Source organism: Dama dama, chromosome X, assembly GCF_033118175.1.
Source record: "Dama dama isolate Ldn47 chromosome X, ASM3311817v1, whole genome shotgun sequence".
Taxonomy (NCBI): Eukaryota; Metazoa; Chordata; class Mammalia; order Artiodactyla; family Cervidae; genus Dama; species Dama dama.
Window position 1 is genome coordinate 34,881,491 of NC_083714.1, and position 19,353 is coordinate 34,900,843.

General features: G+C 37.4%; 1 protein-coding gene across 5 annotated transcripts in view; it reads right to left on the reverse strand.

The window, feature by feature from the left end:
• Positions 1 to 19,353, reverse strand: part of MBNL3 (muscleblind like splicing regulator 3) — a 117,143-nt gene that overhangs the window by 15,601 nt on the left and 82,189 nt on the right. For all 5 annotated transcript variants that reach the window (XM_061137499.1, XM_061137498.1, XM_061137500.1 and 2 more), the window contains exons 3-5: positions 17,660 to 17,824; positions 4,059 to 4,253; positions 2,553 to 2,789 (exon numbers count right to left, since the gene is read on the reverse strand). In XM_061137499.1, coding sequence (XP_060993482.1) covers positions 2,553 to 2,789; positions 4,059 to 4,253; positions 17,660 to 17,824 — 597 coding nt within the window. The remainder of the gene's footprint in view (positions 1 to 2,552; positions 2,790 to 4,058; positions 4,254 to 17,659; positions 17,825 to 19,353) is intronic.

Here is a 19,353-nt window from a genome sequence, read left to right on the forward strand (position 1 = left end):
AATGAAAAATAAATCAAATTAACATCTAAGGGATGCTCATCTATCCACCTATTAAAATGAGATTAGCAGAAGCAACTTATTAATAGGAAAGGGATTTTTGCCAGTTAAAATTCTGATCTAAATCAAGGAGATAATGGCATATAGGTGAAAAAAAAAAAAGAGAGATCGGTAGATCTGAGTCTGATTCTGTAGCTCCAAAATCCAAAATTCAATTTATACAAGGATCTCGGGTCCAAACCCTATAACTGTGTATTTCCCAACTAATGTGTAAGGGAAAAGCAAATGAATTAATCGCCTGCACCTAGAAACCATAGTTAGCAAAATGTATGCAATTCTCATTTATTTATAGAGACCTGCTGTGCATTTCGGTTTGTACTGTTTGCTTTGTTAAGACCTTGTAAAGCTGAATTTAAGGTAAGAGGTTTTACTCTTACTGAGTTAAAATCTTCCTTTCATGTCTACATTCTTTAAAATTCTACTGTGCTTATATTCAGTCAAACTTGCCCCTGGATCAGATTCACTGGAGAAATTGGACCTGACATTTTCCCCTCTACTAACCGCAGAGTACTTTAAAAACATGTCCTGGCGACAACTGGGTATGCTCCAAATTCTTAAGGAGATGGGCACATTTATGGTGAGTACCTAGCCTTCCATATGCCAACGAGGGCATGCCATGACCTCCTTATTCCTGTGGATAAAGAAGGCCTAACAGTATCCCTATTTTATTTGGGAACTTTATAGCGTCCCTTCAAGTCTTTTATATGCGTACAAGTTGCTTTAAGTGATTTCAATCTGAGCATGAAGAAGAACAGGGTAAAAAAAAAAATCTCCCTTTCAAAAAGCATTTCAGCTGTGAATCCTTACAATACAGAAAGTTTAAACTTCTTCATGCAGCCTCCTTTGTTTAATCTTATCTCACACAATTTCCTATGGGTAAATGCAACTTTTAAGACTCTGCTCTGATGACTCAGAAAGGCATTTTATATTGATGTTCAAAAACACCAACTGAAGGCCTATTATATAGTATATTTAACTCTTTATATGGAAATTTGGGGCTGACATATATATCTTACCAAACACACCAAAATCATCAGAAATAGGCACATACATATGAAAGTCCCATGACTGAGCATGGGACAGGATTACCAAAGCACAGGCAAGCCATTTCTCGTGCATCCCATGCATATGAGAACCTTTATTTTCAGGGGGCCAACTGTACTTCCTCTCTATGCCACCAACAGAAATAACTAACAATTGGAGGCTTAAATTCTGCGTTGATTTTCTGGATACCTTCCTATTTTCATAGCTAAAAATTCCCTCATTCAAAAGAATTTAAGACAAAAAATGTGACGAAGTCTTTTTTTTTTAACATTCATTCACAGATTCTGCTGTCCAGATCAAGGGAGAAAATAAGTGTGTTCTATGTTGGTACTCAGCTCTTTCACAAATTAGTGGGTTCCGTTCTGAGAGAGCAGGGTTACTGAGAAGGAGGAACAAGTCCAACATTGGTGCTGTGGCCACAAAGCTGTCATCTGTGAGAAAAGTTTGGAGAAATTTGGGGTATTTGGCTTAGAGAAAAGACATGAGAATCAGGTTCCTATGAAACAGGGGTAGACTTTTTTTGGTAATAAAATAAGTGTATGTTCCAGTTAAAGTGAGGTAGATCTTAACTTAGTATGAGGAAAACCTTCTCAATAAATAGGGATGCCTGAAAATAAATGTATCTCTCTTATGAAAAGGAAAGATCTCTGTCATGGGCTTCAGGGTCACAGAGGTGATTTTTTCCCACAGCCAGGAAAAATGAGGTTTCCTCAGAATGTTGTCCCTTATTTGGGTTATACCCTATTACATGAGGAAAGGCCCAGGATGTAAAAGAAATGGATAGCTTACAGCCTATCAAAATAATTGACAACTATGACAAACCTAAGTAATCATAATTCCTATTTTTCAGCCTATCACACAATAGTGTTATGCAAGTATTTTTCCTACTTCCTACCTTACATAGTTAAGTAGAACTAACTTTTCTCAAAAATTTACTTACTATGCCAACTCAATAGTCAGGCCTCTTCTCCCAACCATATAGAAATTACCCCTCAAGTCTTGCCTGGCTGCTGCCTTGAAATCATCAACCTTTGGGAAATTAGAACTTAATTACCAACTCATCCTCCAAGTCCTCCGTTTTTGAAAGTTACTAAGGATATTACCAGCAAAGTGCCCATCTAGGTGGCTCACAGGATATTAAGGTTAGTTAGGCTGTAAAAATCACTCAAAAATAATTTACTGTTTAAGTTGTATAATTTACTCCTTATTAAAAAATGGGAGAAAAAGCACAGTAAGAATCATTAGGAAAGCTTTTAAATAATTACCTTTAGAAACTTTTAGTGAATTAGAATAAATAGGTTCTCTCCTTTCCAGTTTATATCCTGAGAGATTCATTTTAAGGTCCACTCATGACTATCCAAGATTGTGATTCCAGGGTATTAGACAAATTGAGGCATATATGAATCATTTATCCCCAAACAGAGAGTCAACAAATCCTGACCTGTTCTTACCATTGCAGTGGCAGCTGAATGGTTCATCTGGTAATGAGCTGCTTTGAGTTTGGCTTGCAAGTGCGCAGGAGGATGAAAATACCTGCATTTCTCTCGGGAGCATCGACCTTTGATGTAATCCATGCAGATGGTCACAGTATTATCACTTGCCTCAATCATGGACACATCAGTAGGGTGAGCATAGCGGCAATCATTCTCACCACGGGTACAATTACCTCGCTGAAATTCACGGCAAACCTTAAAGAAAAAAAAAATCACATTGACGCTTGGAAGGTTATTAGTTTTTATTTATTTTGCCAGTGAATGTAAGAGCAACAGTACACATTCTTTTGTCATCTATTTAGGAAAAATTTCAAAAGCTGAAGGATAATGTCAAGCCATAGTCACTATGAGACATAAACATAAACAAAATTTCTCTTCCAAGAACGATAACAATCCATTGTCCCCAAAGGAAGTCTGTCAGCTTTCCTTACATTGAAATGAAAGTATTCTTGAAAACTAGGCTTCCCTGGTGGCTCAGCAATAAAGAATCACCTGCCAATACAGGAGACGCAGGCTTGATCCCTGGGTTGGAAAGATCCCCTGGAGTAGGAAATGGCAGCCCACTCCAGTATTCTTGCCTGGAAAATCCCATGGACGGAGGAGCCTAGTGGGCTACAGTGTATGGGGTCACAAAAGAGTTGGATATGACTTAGCGACTAACCAACAACAACCAATTATTGAAAACCAGTTTTTAATCCTCCACTTGATATACAGCCTAAAGTGTAATTAGCTACATTTGCAAGAGGGGATTATGTTGTTAAGGGCCAAGATGTGTCTTTATCACACAACAATGTGCTTTTTATAAGCAGACTTGTGCACATGACTAAAGGATACGTACAGATTCCAGCCCAATACATGGCCAAGCATTGGAGGAGTTGCCAGTGGAGCTGACTTGGTAAGAAATTGACTAGTTAGTTATTTCAACTTATGAAAAAGGACATAGTTTGAAGGACTTCCATAAATCGAAAAGCTGTTTGCAATTTTCTTTTAGTTTCCTTTTCTTAGGCATAAGGATAGTTCTGATCTAGCACATCATTCTTAATATGGAGAAACAGGTTTAGACTCTATGAGACTCATTTACATTCTGCATTCATAGACAGTTAATGGGTCTTTTATTTTCAGTTTGATTATTCTAGCAAGTAGAGATCCACCAGTGAATACAGACTGTAATTCCAGACTGTAAAGCTGGAGCCGCCCACCAGACTTTCTGTGCCATAGCAGAGGAGATGCACAGTCTGCAGCCGGGCACACTAGGACATTGTTTGACCCACGGTACAACCGTGTACTTCATAACAGGGTAAAATTGCAGTAGTAAAATGTCTAATACTTCTCTGAGGTAATATTCCAGAAGCTTAAAACCCAGATGTACTTATTTAAAGCATTCAAGACACCAGGTTCTGGAACTGTTTATGCATAAGGCTGATATCTACCCTTATAAGTATTCATAGATTTCTACACAAATACCTCCAGTTTATCTGAACGGATCGGTTTTGGACCAACAGCCCCTTGCAGTGGAAGAGGTGGGTTTCCAGAAATCAGAACAGGTGCGTTTTGTACCAGTTCGGCGGGGACCAGTCCCATCCCAGGATGAGGAGGTAAGTAAGGATTGTAAGCCATGGCAGGATTAGCTGCAATTGCAGGATTCACAGGAAAAGAATTCTGTATGTTTAAAAGAGGAAAAAAAAAGGTGTTAGAGGTCAATAGATTATTCCTATTATTACACAAAGAAGCAGTCTTTCAAAAAGCGTAAGCCATATCAAAATTTACCATTGTATCTTCTGATTTATTTTTAGTCTCATATTAATTCCGATACAAGAGTTCCTTTTAAACCAACAAATCTCTTTGAGCAACAAACTTACTGGTAAGCTGATAAACCAAGCCATATAATTTTAACAGTTATGAGTTAGGTAAATCAAATCACACTGATGGAGTCTATTCCAAACATGTTTTCCCTAACACTTCCACTTTTATCTAAAAACCTTGTCACCATCGATATCATATACGTGGGCAATCTGAAGGTCCCATTCATTTCACTATCCTCCTTTCTCTTCCTGGCAGTACTGCTTTGCTCCAAAGCTTCTGGTCCTACCATGGTTCCCACCTGCCCTACTGAACACTTGCTTTTCTTCCCGGCCCACTATCAATTATGAAAACAGGCAAGGAGGGAGGAAGAGAGGAGTAGATTTTAAAAGGTGAGAGCTTTAACTTCTTGCTGTCTACCTAAAAGGAGATTGGTATGGTCATTTTTTTTAAGAGGTCTTATTTTACAAACGAATCTGACTTGACTAGCCTTGTCTTTATCTAAGGGACCAGATGATATGCACAGTTTAAAAGAGGGCCCTAAATATCCTAAATAGGATTCCTACTAGGCAGGGAGAGTTAACAGGATTATAAGGTACATACATACACTAGAGTATAACTGGTAAAAGTCTTGGAAATGCAAAAGGCTATTACTGGGTTTTTAAATTTTTTAACAGTCCTGATCTCAAAGTGTGTAATATATGTATTGCCTTTATTATTATCTGTGATGAAATAATTTATCACTTTACTCTGCTGTTTTCCAGTTTGTTCCACATGGGAGCGTCTTTTCTTCTCAATGTGGTCATCCCCTACAGCACCCAATATACATAGTGAATGACTGATAAAATCAATGACATAATTTAAAAATAAATGTAAACATTTTAATGAATGAATAACAAATCCTGGTTAAATGTAGTATATTTCTAATAGTGACTTTATAAGGTAGGTGCACTGCTATCCAACTGGTGATGTCTCATGTATTACTAACAGCATGTGTTCTTGCTTTCTTTTTAATTTCTTTCACTAAAAACAAAAATCTGTTGCTTTGTCAAGCTGTGCCCACATCTTGTGCTAGATCACAATAACAGGAACAGTTCTAAATGGAGGTAGAATAGGACTCTATAGAGTATGAAGTGAGGGACAATCTATATTCATGCTGCCACCCTCTAGTTGGAGTTGAAATTTTCACCAGCATAGCCTTCTCCATGTAACCCGTGTTACAAACCACATTCACCTTGGAAGGAAGGGCTTCCCCATTAGCACTCTCCCTTAAGATGAGTTTGTTGTTTAGTCACTAAGTTGTGTCCAACTCTTTTGTAATCACATGGACTGTAGCCCTGCCAGGCTCCTCTGGTCTATGGAATTTTTCCAGGCAAGAATACTGGAGTGGGTTGCCATTTCCTACTCCAGAGGATCTTCCCCACCCAGAGATTGAACCTGCGGCTCCTGTGTCTCCTGAGCTGCAGGCAAACTCTTTACCATTGAGCCACTGGGGAAGCCTTAGATGAGTTTTGTTTGTTTAGTTGCTAAGTTGTGTCCAACTCTTTGCGACCCCATGGACTGTAGCCCACTAGGCTCCTCTGTCCATGGGATTTTCCAGGCAAAAATACTGGAGTGGGTTGCTATTTCCTTCTCCATAGGTGAATTTATCATTAGCTAACTGGCAAATTAGGAACAACAGAAAGAGCATGTCCTGCTCCCTTCCAAACTGGTAAGACTCATCACAGTAAGTAGAGAAGGCATGGTGGCCAAGAGCTTTTAAGAGGAAAGGGGTGACACCAGGTGGCAAGAAAGATGATGAGGCAGTCAGAGGAAGTGCTTTAAGGTTTGAGGACAAAAGCCACGTGCTGACCCAGCCTAACTAGCACTGTGATAGAACAGGTTATAGGAACATATCATGCTTCTCACAGAATGAAATATAAAGCTTCAGAAATTAACTGATGTGATATTATTTTATATAATGAGCTAAGATAGACTTTAATAATTTGATGATTCAGGCTGTCTCAAAATTAGCAAAAATCTCAAATGGTAAAATCACAGAACCCAAAAGAGCCATTATATTTTCTAAAGCTACTGAATTAAAAGGAAAACTGGCAGCTGAGTGAGTTTTCTAGATTACAAAATTATTAATCACTAATAAATACTGATCAATTAATAATATTTAGGAATTACAGACATGTAGCAATGCTTCCTATTATAATAGCTCCGAACTTCTGTATTTTTTTCCTTCCTTTTTGGGGGAAAATTTACTGGTTAACTTGGAATATATTTTAACCTTCTTAGGTTTGTTATATGTTCCAATCTCATGAAAGCAAGCTGTAAATTAATTGGAAGTGTATATAAATAGTGCAAGGGGCTTGCTGAAAAAGTTTAGGGTTTGTAAGATTATACTGTATCATATTTACATTTTAAAGTTAGTGTTGTAGATTTTATAAGCATTTCCTCTTTGGTATAAACTTGATTCTATAATGCTGTTTATTGAGAAGAAGCAGGGTTTTTTTTCTTTTTAATTTTCAACCCCTTGGGCACAGCTGGAACTCCTGAGTTTCTTATTTATTTTCAAATGGACATTTCTGTTTTTCACCACCACCTCTGCTCCAGGGTAAGTATTCCATTTTCATGAATTTCAACATTCAAGGGCTTAGCTTTATTTAACAGCCACCTGTTATATCAGGCAGCTGCAAGTTCACACATTCAATTTTAATTAGCAAATTTAATCCTTCTTGTACCTGTCTTGCAGTCCTTGATGTAAGTTGAGCTAAACATGAACCAATCTGTGGGGTAGTCTTAATTTAAAAAAAAAAGGTACCTAACAGGTTGAATCTGATTTCTATATACAGACCAAACTGACTGGGCACTTAAATATGTTTCAGATATTCACTCAAGCCTACAAATCATTTACTAAATATTTGAAAATATGAGAAAGTTTTTCTCTTAGAACAAAGGGTATGGATTTTCATCGTTCTTGAATCTTATAAAACCAACAAGAATGATGGCAACAACTGACTATATGAATAAAAAGATCACCTAGACAATTATTTACTCTCAATGTGTCTTGCAGTATTAGCTGCTAGGGTAGGAATTCCCACAAGTTACTGGTTACTTGCATGTGTGTGCGTGCTAGTCACTTTAATCATGTCTGACTCTTTGTGACCCTATGGACTGTAGCCCACCAGGCTCCTCTGTCCATGGGATTCTCCAGGCAAGAATACTGGAGTGGGTTGCCATGCCCTCCTCCAGGTGATCTTTCCAACCCAGGGATCAAACCCATGTCTCTTCTGTCTCCTGCATTGCCAGATGGGTTCTTGACCACTAGTGCCACCTGGGAAGCCCCAAGTACCTAGGAACTATCAGGGCCTTAGGAAATGCATTCTAAAATCTGGTGAATTGTCTCTAGAACAGTGGCACCTAATCTTTTTCAAGTCCTGAACTTCTCTGAGAGTCTGAGAGCTGTGGATCCTGCCCATGGAAAAATTAATATGGGTACAAATTGTGATCTCAAGAAGTTCAAGGACCTCATAAAGCTCACTCCTAGGTTATGGAGTACTTACTGTTCAAGAGCTTTTGTGTTCTAGGGTAATAGTTGGCAAACCATAGCCCCTGAACCAAATCCAGCCTGCCCTGTTTTTGTATGGCCAGAATGGTAAGAGTGGTTTCTCTATTTTTATTTTATTTGTAGTTGATACGCAAAATTGCATTAGTTTCTGTTGTACAGCAAAGTGATTCAGTTTTATATATTATATGCATATACTTTTAAATATTATTTTCCATTTTGGTTTATCACAGGATATTGACTATAGTACCCTGTGCTATTCAGCAGGACCTTATTGTTTATCCATTCTAGAAGAATAGCTTGCATATGCTAGTGCCAGACTTTCAATGCAACCCCCTCACCATCCTCCTGGCAACCATAGGTCTGTTCTCTGTATCTGTGAGTCCGTCTCTGTTTCATAGATAAGTTCATTTGTGTCATATTTTACATTCCACATATAAATGATATCATATGGTATCTGTCTTTCTCTTTCTGACTTCCTTTACTTAGTATGATCATCTATTTGCTATAAATGGCATTTGCTATTTGCTGTAAATGGCATTGAAAAGTTCACTCCTTTTTATGGCTAAGATTACATTATATATATATTCCAATATATATAATTAGCTTATATATGTATATATAGGGTACTATAAAATAGCACTGATATGAACATAGGGCTGTGTGTATCTTTTCAAAGTTTTATCTGGGTCTGTGCTTAGGGGTGGTATTGATAGATCATATGCTATTGTTGTTGTTTAGTCACCAAGTCATGTCCAACTCTTTTTCGACCCCATGGACTGTAGCCTGCCAGGTTCCTGTGTGCATGGGATTTCCCAGGCAAGAACACTGGAGTGGGTTGCCATTTCCTGCTCCAGGAGATCTTCCAGACCCAAGGTTTGAACCCGCATCTCCTGCACTGGCAGGCAGATTCTTTACCATCTGGGCCACCTGGGAGGCCTGTGACAGATCATATGCCAGCTCTACTTTTTAGATTTTTGAGGCACCTCCATCCCATTCTCCGTAGTGGCTGCACCAATTTACAATCCCACCAACAGTATAGGAGGGTTCTCTTGTCCCACATCCTCTCCAGCATTTGTTATTCTCTACATTGTAATATCTCATAACACATGAAAATTATATGCAATTCATGTTTCAGTTTCCATAAATAAATTCCACTCTGCTCACTCGTAGACCGACATAATGAAAAGCATGGATATCTGTTTTTTCTCGTTACAGAAGAACCTATGTAATATCCTCAAATCTTGTCTCTTGTCCCACAAAGGCTGAACTATTTGTTAGCCATTTAGAGAAAATTTTGCTGACCCTCATTCTACAGGATTAAAAAATATAAAGCATTCAATTTCTGAAGTAAAGCACTAATTATATAAAAATCTATGGATGTGAATTTAATTACTTGTAGCAAGATTACACAAATTGAAGAAATTAGACTTTAGAAACAAATATTAAAGTGTTCACTAAAATGTTCTTTTACATAGTTACTAAAATTCACATTCTTAACTATTTATTTATAGAATAACTACTTGGTGACTAAGAATGGGGAGATAGATGGAATCCTGTAAAGGAAAAATTTTAGGAGCCACCGCATTTTGATCTTAAAGGATTCTGAAGCATCTTTGAATAATAATACAATTCAGTGAAAAACGATGCCTCAAATAAATATTTCTAGTTTACACAGACATCTTAGGAACACTGATTTATTACTTAAAATGAGTTATTCCTCAAGGTAGTATAAAGAAATAAAACCTAATAACAGCTTAGATCTCTTTGCAGTAACTTGAATAATATCCAGTGTCAGTCACAATTATTGTTGGATGATGCAAGATACTTAACTCACTTACGCTAATCCTGGCCTGAAGTCAACATCATAATTGAGGCCTTCCCTCTAAGCTCCTGTCTAAAGGTGGACAACTAAACATTTCCTTTTATAGGATGGTAAACATTTGGTAACAATTTGTTGACTTGATTTTAATGCCAGAAAAATAGCACTCTTAACTTTTAGCACTCATAATATCTTAATTTTATTACTCATTTACAAGCATTTATATAGTATAAAAAGCAGCCCCTTTCACCATCACCATGCATATTTCTATCCTTGGATAACCCCAAAGCACAATGAAATGTACCATTTTCATTTTCATCAGACTTTATTAGATGTTCACAAGGAGCACAACTGAATCATTTTGTTTCAGTTTTTCCTTGGTCATCTCCACACTCTTTGACTGGTGTTATGGGGGCACTGCAGGAGGCCCACATAATCTCCAGACTAGTTCATTGGTCCCTCAGTAATTGAGAGTGAACTTTATAAACAGATGCAAGCTGATAGTGGTGTTTATGTACTAATCATACTTGTTAATAAATAAGCCACTGTGGCTCAAAAGAGAGTGAAGAAAAATACTTTCAAGAATCAAAAGTGAATAGTTATCCTCAACTAAACCTGGCTTTTCTGACCTTATTAATCATGTCTCCAAATAAGGGGAAGCATTGAAGGGAGGAAGGTAGGTTGAAGGATTGATAGATTATCATGGGTATAATAGGTGTAAAGTCGAGCAAGCAAGAGGGAACAAGTTATGGTTTGGATCTTCCCTGTAGGTGGTAAGAAGCTGTAGAGCAAGCCACAAATTATAACCAACAGCATAATAGCAGGTGATTCCTAGAGAAGGATCTGGTAAAAGGGTAAATGACTTATTTCTTAGTTGGGGGTGGGGGAGGGTGGATTTTAACTTTGTTCCTGAGACATGAACAAGAACTGCCCTAAAAATTATTTGTTGCTAAATCACTATATAATAACATTGGCAATTCAAATAACTTCAATATAGCACTAGGAAAGAAAAAGTATTTAAAAAATAAATGACTACTTAATTTTAACAACAGGCATGAGAAAAAGGGTTTGGGAGGAGGGGAAAATAACAAGAGCTGAGAAAAGCAAAAAAGCCACAGAAAGCCTGGAGACTAAAGACATCTCAATGCAAATCCATGATAAATGGATGCAAGGGGTTATAATTATCAGCGGTTTAACAGAGCAGCACCACTACCAAAACAACGGCACAAAATAAAACCTTTCATGGCTCGTATAAAAAAAATCACTCTACAGAGGAAAAAAAACAGCTCAAAGCTATAATAATACAAGGGATCAGGTAGAAATCAGAAACTAAGGGGATCACAAAAAAATTAATCCATCATCTTACTATTACTAGATCATATATTCCTAGAGGATAGAGAATATTTCTAATTTACCTTTTTATCTGTTTCTTAACTCTTTTAAATGCCTGGCATGAGTAGACGCTCAAGAAATATTTAGTGAATTGAGTCAAAATGGATTCCTAAGCCATTGATTACTTTTAGGTTTACCAGTTAGAAAAATCAAGATAAAAAACAAAACAAAACAAACACTCAGGGATCAAAAGCAGTGGCGGAGAATTCCATCTGTTTTGCTCTCTGGTGGGGAAAACTTTAAGCAAAGACCACTCCCAAACTGTCTTTTGATACAGATGTGAAATGCTACATAAACAGTATGAATTTTGAAAAAAATGGTTTAGCGATAATATAGACTGAAATATACAACTTATTACAAAAAGTGTGGTTCCAGGGGACAAGTGAATTGCTAATGTGATATTCACAGAATGGCTGAAGAGAGGAGACTAGGGGAAGGAGGGTTTCAAATAATATTTAGTTCACCTATAAAGATTGTTATGGCTTCCCAGGTGGCCCTAGTGGTAAATAATCTGCCTGCCAATGCAGGAGACATAAGACACACAGGTTCAGTCCCTGGTTCGAGAAGATTCCCTGCAGGAGGGCATGGTAGCCCAATCCAGTATTTCTGCTAGGAGAATCCCGTGGACAGAGGAGCCAGGCGGGCTACGGTCCATAGGGTCGCAAAGAGTCGGACACAACTGAAGTGATTTAGCACGCACATAAAGATTATTATGGCAGATTAGGATTATTAGGGGGAAGGATTACTGGCTGGGGAGTGCAGCCATGTTTTTTCACACTAGGTCTCCTCATGGCCCTGTCACTGACAAACCACTGAATTTTGTTGATCTAGGCAAGAGGATGGTGATAAGAAGAAAAAAAAAAATCATCCTCTCTAGGTGAGGCTGCCAAGCATTGGGTTTGTTCTTGTTGCTATTGTGATTTTCTTTATCCTCCGCCAGGGAAAATGAGTTTCACAGACCTTCCCAACTTCCTGCCTTCATCTCAATGGTGATGAACGGCAAGCCATGCTGAGGTAGCTGCTGGAGCTTAGACGGTGACCGTGAGCAGGAAAGCTAATAGGCCCACATGGTCTCATTAGCACCCCGCTCTCACCAACTGAGCTAACCGGCCCCAGAGGAGAAAGACACAAAATGGGCTGAGAGACGATTACATTTTAATTTATCCCCTGGGAATATATGAGGGAGGATAAAGGGAGAGTGTTGAGATCGGTTACTATCAAGGAAACTACACACTGTGAAAGACAGCATGTACAAATGCCCTCTGTTCGGTGGCAGAAGTGTAGCATTTTTGTTTCACTTTAAAAAAGAGATTTCACCTTGTGTATTAAACCGAGTGATTTCTTTTGTTTTACTGTTAAAGGAGGTTTAAGCTGTGTGACATACACAGCCTCAGGAAGGGACCTGAATAACTACTCTACCTTGGCCCGGTAATTGCAATCAGGAATGAATCCAGGATCTGAGGGGCCTGCAGTTTAGGTTGTTGGATAGAGAAGGGGAGCCTTAAGAACAAAGAATATACAAATAATTTTGGCAAATTTTATAAACACATTGCTAGGCCTCCTCCTAGGGCCTTGGAAGGAGACCATGCAAATAAGGGGTCCAGAGCCTTCCTTCGCTAACCTCAAGGAAAGCTTGGGAACAATCTATAGAACAAATATGTCTCAGTTGCTATATCTGAAAGTAAAATCTTTTCTAATTTTTTAGAAAACTTAGTATAATCTTGATAAAATTTGGGGCTTTTAGCATGGTACCACTTCAAATACTCCTGTGATACGATCTGATTAACCTCAAGTCAATGTGGATATTCACATGATAACAGCCATAAATATATTAAGAGCATATCAATCTTATAACTACATAATGCCTGTTGTCTACTGACTTGAACATTTCACAATAATCACTTTACAAAATACTGAATGTCACTACATTAAGATGAAAGAGATTAAATTTCATCATTTATTATTTCATGAGTAGGTAAACGGAGAAACTCATTGAAGAATCTTCATTAATATTCGCTGTAACTTCTGGACTGATCATGAGACTGGTAATCTAGAAAATTTTAATAATTTTTAACAGAAGAGCCCTGAAAACAGGGAGATAGCATAAATACTTCAGCCAATAGTTTATATGAAATAGAAAATCTATAACTCTGACATGACTATGCAAAATGTATAATGTATCGAGGTGAGGAAAGGATATTATCCTTTCATCTTTAACTATGAAATGATTTATCATTTTCAAAAATTAAAAAGTAAATAAATATTTTGCAATTTTACTTCTATTCATTTAAATCTGTCCTAGTCCAAAAGCACACAGAGTAACATAATATCTTAGAGCTCCTATTTAATTAAAGAAGAAAAACACTTGATACACTGGAGTCTAAAAATACTGATATTATTAATTAGTATATATCCCTTCCTCCTATCTACTGGAACTTCCTACTTATCCCTGTTTGGTCTTGAAGTGTCACCTCACCTTTATTCTTTACTACATTAATGTCAGATAGACATATAAGCTTGTTTCTTTTTTTTTTTCCATATAAGCTTGTTTCTGAGAAATGTATGTGGTAAGTAGAATTGTAAAAATGATGTAAAAAGGTGGGGAGGGTCTAGACAACATCAGATGATTCTATCTGTGATAAAGAAAAAGGCTGAAGTCCTGTGTTTATAGACTGTGGTTTGGAATACTATGACTTGGCCACAGGAATGCAAGCCATGAAAAGCATACAGCAGACCAGAGGACTTGGCACACTGCTATGGCTGAGCCAATAACCTCTATATAAATCATCAGATGCATACACTCAACTGGGTCAAGTTTACCTTCATGTAAAGAACTGCCTCCATGTGAATCAACCACATTCAAACAGAGAAACGAAAGGTATTTACTAGATTATACAAAATGTCTGAGTAAAAAATATTTTTATAGCCTATAACATATCCACCACACACACACACATACATACATTACATCTAGCAGTGAGAATCCTTCCTTGGAAATTTCTTTCTATAATGAATATTCCAAGTTATGAAAAGATCTGAAATTCCAAACATTATCTGTGCTCAGAAGCTGGAACCCAGTGTATCTGCTTGCCCTAAAATTCTTCTCCAGTGCTGTTTGTCTCTTAATTATGCCAAGGGGAGTTCTTATATAATTTTGTATAATTTTTTTTTGCTGTGAACATCAGCAACTCTCTCTTAAACTGCACTGAAAAATACTAGGGAGTTGCACCCTTTGTGTCACTTACTAAACTTCCTCAATAAAGCTACCAAAAGCTTTCTGAGGTGGAATTTTATACTCGCAAATGTCAATTCAGATCTGTTAGATACAGTGAATAAACTTGCCTGCTACAGCAAGCATTCCACCCAAATTGACTAGGTGTGGCTTTTTTTTTTCATTGTTCAGTCACACTGAACAGAATCTGTTCTCTGGCTACATCTAGGTTGTCATTCCCTTTATCTGCGGGCTTGTAATAAGCAAACCGTACTCAATTTTCCAAAAGCAGACGTGCTCTTCCGGTATCCTAGAAACAGACCAAAGTGTGGTTTGTGGGAAGACATAAGGTTCAAGGCAGTGATACCAATGGGCCTTAATATGCAGCCAGACAAACAATAGGACTGGAAATTCAAACATTAGCTTGAATATTTTAGGGAAAAGAATCAGATGGTCAGAGCAGGAGGGATATATGCAGTTAGAAGGGATAGACAGTTGTTTAGGGAGAGTAGGTACCAAAGAAACGAAGTAAAATTATACGTTACTTCCATAGTAAAATCAAGATGCATAATAAAGAACATTTCTTTCAAGTCAGACTGGTAAATGTCACTTAAAATTGCTCACACTAGCTCAATGACAATATGCCCACAAGGCAGCTTTCTAGACCACAAAAGAGGATCATATCAACCATCTCGAGGTTAGCTTTTTGTACACATAATAACTGCAGAAATTAATCTTTTATCAGGTTATCATATCATAACAGCTATTGTTAAATAATCTACAAGGTAGAAAAGCAATTTCCAATTGTTCCCTGGGGTCTTTTAAGTAATGTCTCGTGTCTTGTGCTATGCTACAAAATAAATAGTACTCCTGTGAGTCATAACAGTCATATTCTGCAGCCTGAAATTACCCCCATTGAAGAAAAAAGGGAAATGTATTCTATTATAGAAAGCACGGAGAATCAAATTAGAAAACACAAAAGGCTGAAAAACTCAATGAATCTCTCACTGGACTCCAAAAAAGTCACTCCCTGATCAATAATGCATGAAGGGTTGAGACTTGGCATGGAGGCACTCGACGGGAGGCTCAACGGAAGATGAATAGTCTGCCTTCTGTCTTTACCCCTATTTTACCCCAGGCCCTTGCTCTCTGATTCCCTGAAATAGGGCAGTTGATTGATGTCCCTTGACCTTTGAAAAAATATAGGCTCCAGCTGCATAGGAAATGCTGGGCTCAGGTGTGTGATAAAATCTGGCTCCTATTCTTTGCTCAGTCTGAAAATGGGACATCCCACAAGAGGCCGAGAGCGGTAACGGTGGGTAAAAGGCTCCCTTGCTTTACTCCCCATCTACTCACATTTTCTGGACTCACCAAGCATATTCATTTCTCTGTGGCTTTATTTATACTATTCTCAAGTATCTAGAACACTTTCTCTTCCCTATCCCTTCAAAACCAAGAACAAACTGAAATACTTCAGTGTTTGAAAGCTAAGGATAGAGTTTGGAGGAGTTCAACCATATAAAGTATTACTAAAGGTCAAAGAGGAACTCCAGGGAGCTCACTGGTGACATTCTGGGAACGAATTTATCAACGTAATTAATCAGCACTGAGTTCCAAGGCAAGTATTTTTGGCAAAGGAGTAAACACATGAAATCTATTTATTTTACTTAAAATTTTCTAGACATTCTGGAAAGAGTATCATGGAACAAAATTTTAGTGACTTGTCAATGCCCCTAGGACCCGTTTTTTGCATTATTCATAAAGATGTACCAATTAAGGGGTGCCCTATCTACACAGATGTCCTTGAATTCTGAGAAACAACTTTTTAATGAGATAGGTTTTGCTGAGAGCAGGCTGACCTACTCCCACACTTTGCTTATATCTAAATATTACATACATCTTTCAGTTTTCAGTGTGTTCATTATATAGTAGCCACCAATGAAATGGGTTACAAATAAAGATAAAACAACCCTTTCCAAGTACTAGCCTGATAATGGTTTAAAGGAAGTAGGCCAGCTGGAATTAGAATGAGACACCATGGAACTAAATATGAGACCTGGAAGAACTCAGTAGACAGGGACAGTTTTCAATTCCACCTCAAACAGTCTAAGGCCAAACTGCAACTGTATATTTTAAGGTATTAAGACAAGATGAATTCTCTGTAGGACACTTAAATCACTTTTTAAGTGATCCATTTAAACTCAATGATCCAAACAAATACTAGACGTTGGTCTAGAATGACACCAAAATATTAATTTTACCAAAGGGAAACTCTGTGGCTAGGTTAAGTTAAAACCCCCATCAAACACCTGGCCAGTATCCCTCAAGACTGTTAAGGTCATGGGAAACAGAAAGACTGAAACAATCACAGACCAGAAGAGAGAGCACAGATAGGATTCAAATAAAATACACTGATAACCCTGCACTGGCCACTGTAACAGAAACAGCACACTAGTGAATAATCTAGTGAAGTCTGAAGAAAGTCTGGAGTTTAGTTCACAGTAATGTGTAGATGTTAGTTCCTTAGTTTTGACAAATAAACAATGCATATAAGATATTAAAAGTAGGAAAAACCAGGTGATGGGTAATATGGTAAGTCTCAGCACTATCTTTGCAACTTTCCTTTAAATCTAAAATTATTTTAAAGTGAAAAATCTATTTAAAAGTAACAACAGAACTATCAAAGAGCAAGGAAATTTATCTGAATTAATATCCTAAATTAAAAGTTTTCTATGTCATAATAATCAAACCTCCTCTCTTCTTAAAATGTATATATAGTATATATATTTTAATAATAAATTATTATAAATATATAATATTTATATATAAAAATAAAGATATAAATTAATAACAACAAATAAATAAATTAAAAATAATAATACTTTTATTAGTATTCTTCTATGAATTTCATTTTTTTGATTTATTAATTTGCTGCATTGGGTCTTAGTTGTGGCACTCAAGATCTTCAGTTGCAGCATGTAGGATCTAGTTCCCTGAACCAGGGATAGGACCCGGGCCCCCTGAATTGGTAGCGTGAAGTCCTAGCCACTAGAACATGAGGGAAGTCCCTATAAGCTACATTCACGGTTCCTGCAAATCACTGTTTAAATCTGATTGCTCCCTTCACATGCATAACATCTTTGGAGTGTCAATTAACATATTAGCTCGCATCCTCAATCCTTTGGTGACAACTTCCCAAAGTCCTTGCCAGGTTATTCCAGTGTAGATATGCACCCTTAAAAAGGGACATACATATGCAATTTTGAAAAAGCAGAGCTGTGACTTACAACTGGTGGCATCTGAGCATTCTGGAACATAAACTGCATCTGCTGGGCGAACATAGCGGCGGCACTCTTTTGTTGAATCAGATTGTTCCGTCCATTAATTTCCAGCTGCGTTTTCAAATGTGGAGGAGGGTGAAGGTACTTGCAGTTCTCTCTGGCACACCGGCCCTAAAAATGAAGGATTTTATGAATTGACATTAATATATTAAAAAATCTGGTGTGGCTAAGAAAATAAGAAAAGTTTATTAATCTCTTAGCATGTAGGATGAACTGTTTAAGTAGTTTATGTGAATTAATGTATTCAGTCTTGATACATGATACATGCCCCCTAAGACTGATAATCTCATCATTTTTATCTTCCAGATGAGGAGATAAAGAGGAGTTGCACAGCTAACAAGTGACAAAACCAGAACTAAAACCTAGTTAGTCTGACTCCAGAACTCATTCTGGTAGCCACCTTGTTCTGCCCCACTTTGGTATGCATCAACTTACATTTAAAATATAATACATCAGGGATAGTATATAATCATAACATTACAGATGTAAATAAAAATTTCCCAACATGAGACATAAAATTAAATATGATCTAGGATGTGGCTCTACATGTGTAATCAGGAAAAATAAGGGAAAATGTTAAATATATACACATAAAAGTATCTTCTAACTTTTAGATCCATTATTCTGGACAATTTTGGCTCTAAAGTTCTTTTTCCTGAATCCATATGATGTGAGAAACTTCTTGAAATCCACTGATCTTTTGTTAACTGAAGAATAAATCTCTTCTACCTCACAGTTATGCTGCTCTTTAGATTCTAGAGGGAATGGCCCTGAATCATTTGGATAACTGACACCCAAGTATATTTGGGAGTGGCAGGTATTTGAATGTTTTAGAGATGGTTCAAGCACTTCCAGAAAGGATCATATGGCAGTGCTGTGGAACAAAACATGTTTTCAGTGTTACCTAAATGCTGATATGGCTGCTAATTATGGTGTTTAGTGTGGTAGCAAAGGATGTTAGTGACCAGGTATTTATCACATTGTCAAATGTGTTATGTTGTGTTTAACTCAAGTACTATACAAAGCAGCTAATAATGATGATCCAATTTGGGTTATTAAGTCTGCCATAATCCCTTTAAGATAAGCACAACTGCAAGCCATTCTTTTTTTCCCACAGTTGCTAAGATGCTTTATAGCAGGAGCTTACTTGGAGGGAAGGGTGGAAAAAAAAAAAGGCAACTTTTTTTGTACCCAAGAGTGCAAGTTGCTAGGTCACCTGAATTCCCAGGAGAAAATCAGTTAGTTCATCAAGTATTTTCAACACATGCTATGAATTTTCTGTGTTTATGATGCTTGAATGGACTATATTAATCAGTCCTTCATATTTAGTTATCTTGTTATTAAAGCACTCTTGTAATTTCACTGGGAACAAGGTGTGGCCCTGAAAATTAGAGAGTTACCTATAATGTTGGGCTTCCCTTGTGGCTTAGCTGGTAAAGAATCTGCCTGCAAACCCTGGGTTTGATCCCTGGGTTCAGAAGATCTCCTGGAGAAGGTAAAGGCTTCCCACTCGAGTATTCTGGCCTGGAGAATTCCATGGACTGTATAGTCCACGGGGTCACAAAGAGTCAGATACTGACTGAGTGACTTTCACTTTCTATAATGCAAAACCTGAAGCATTGCAAATGCTCTTTTAAATA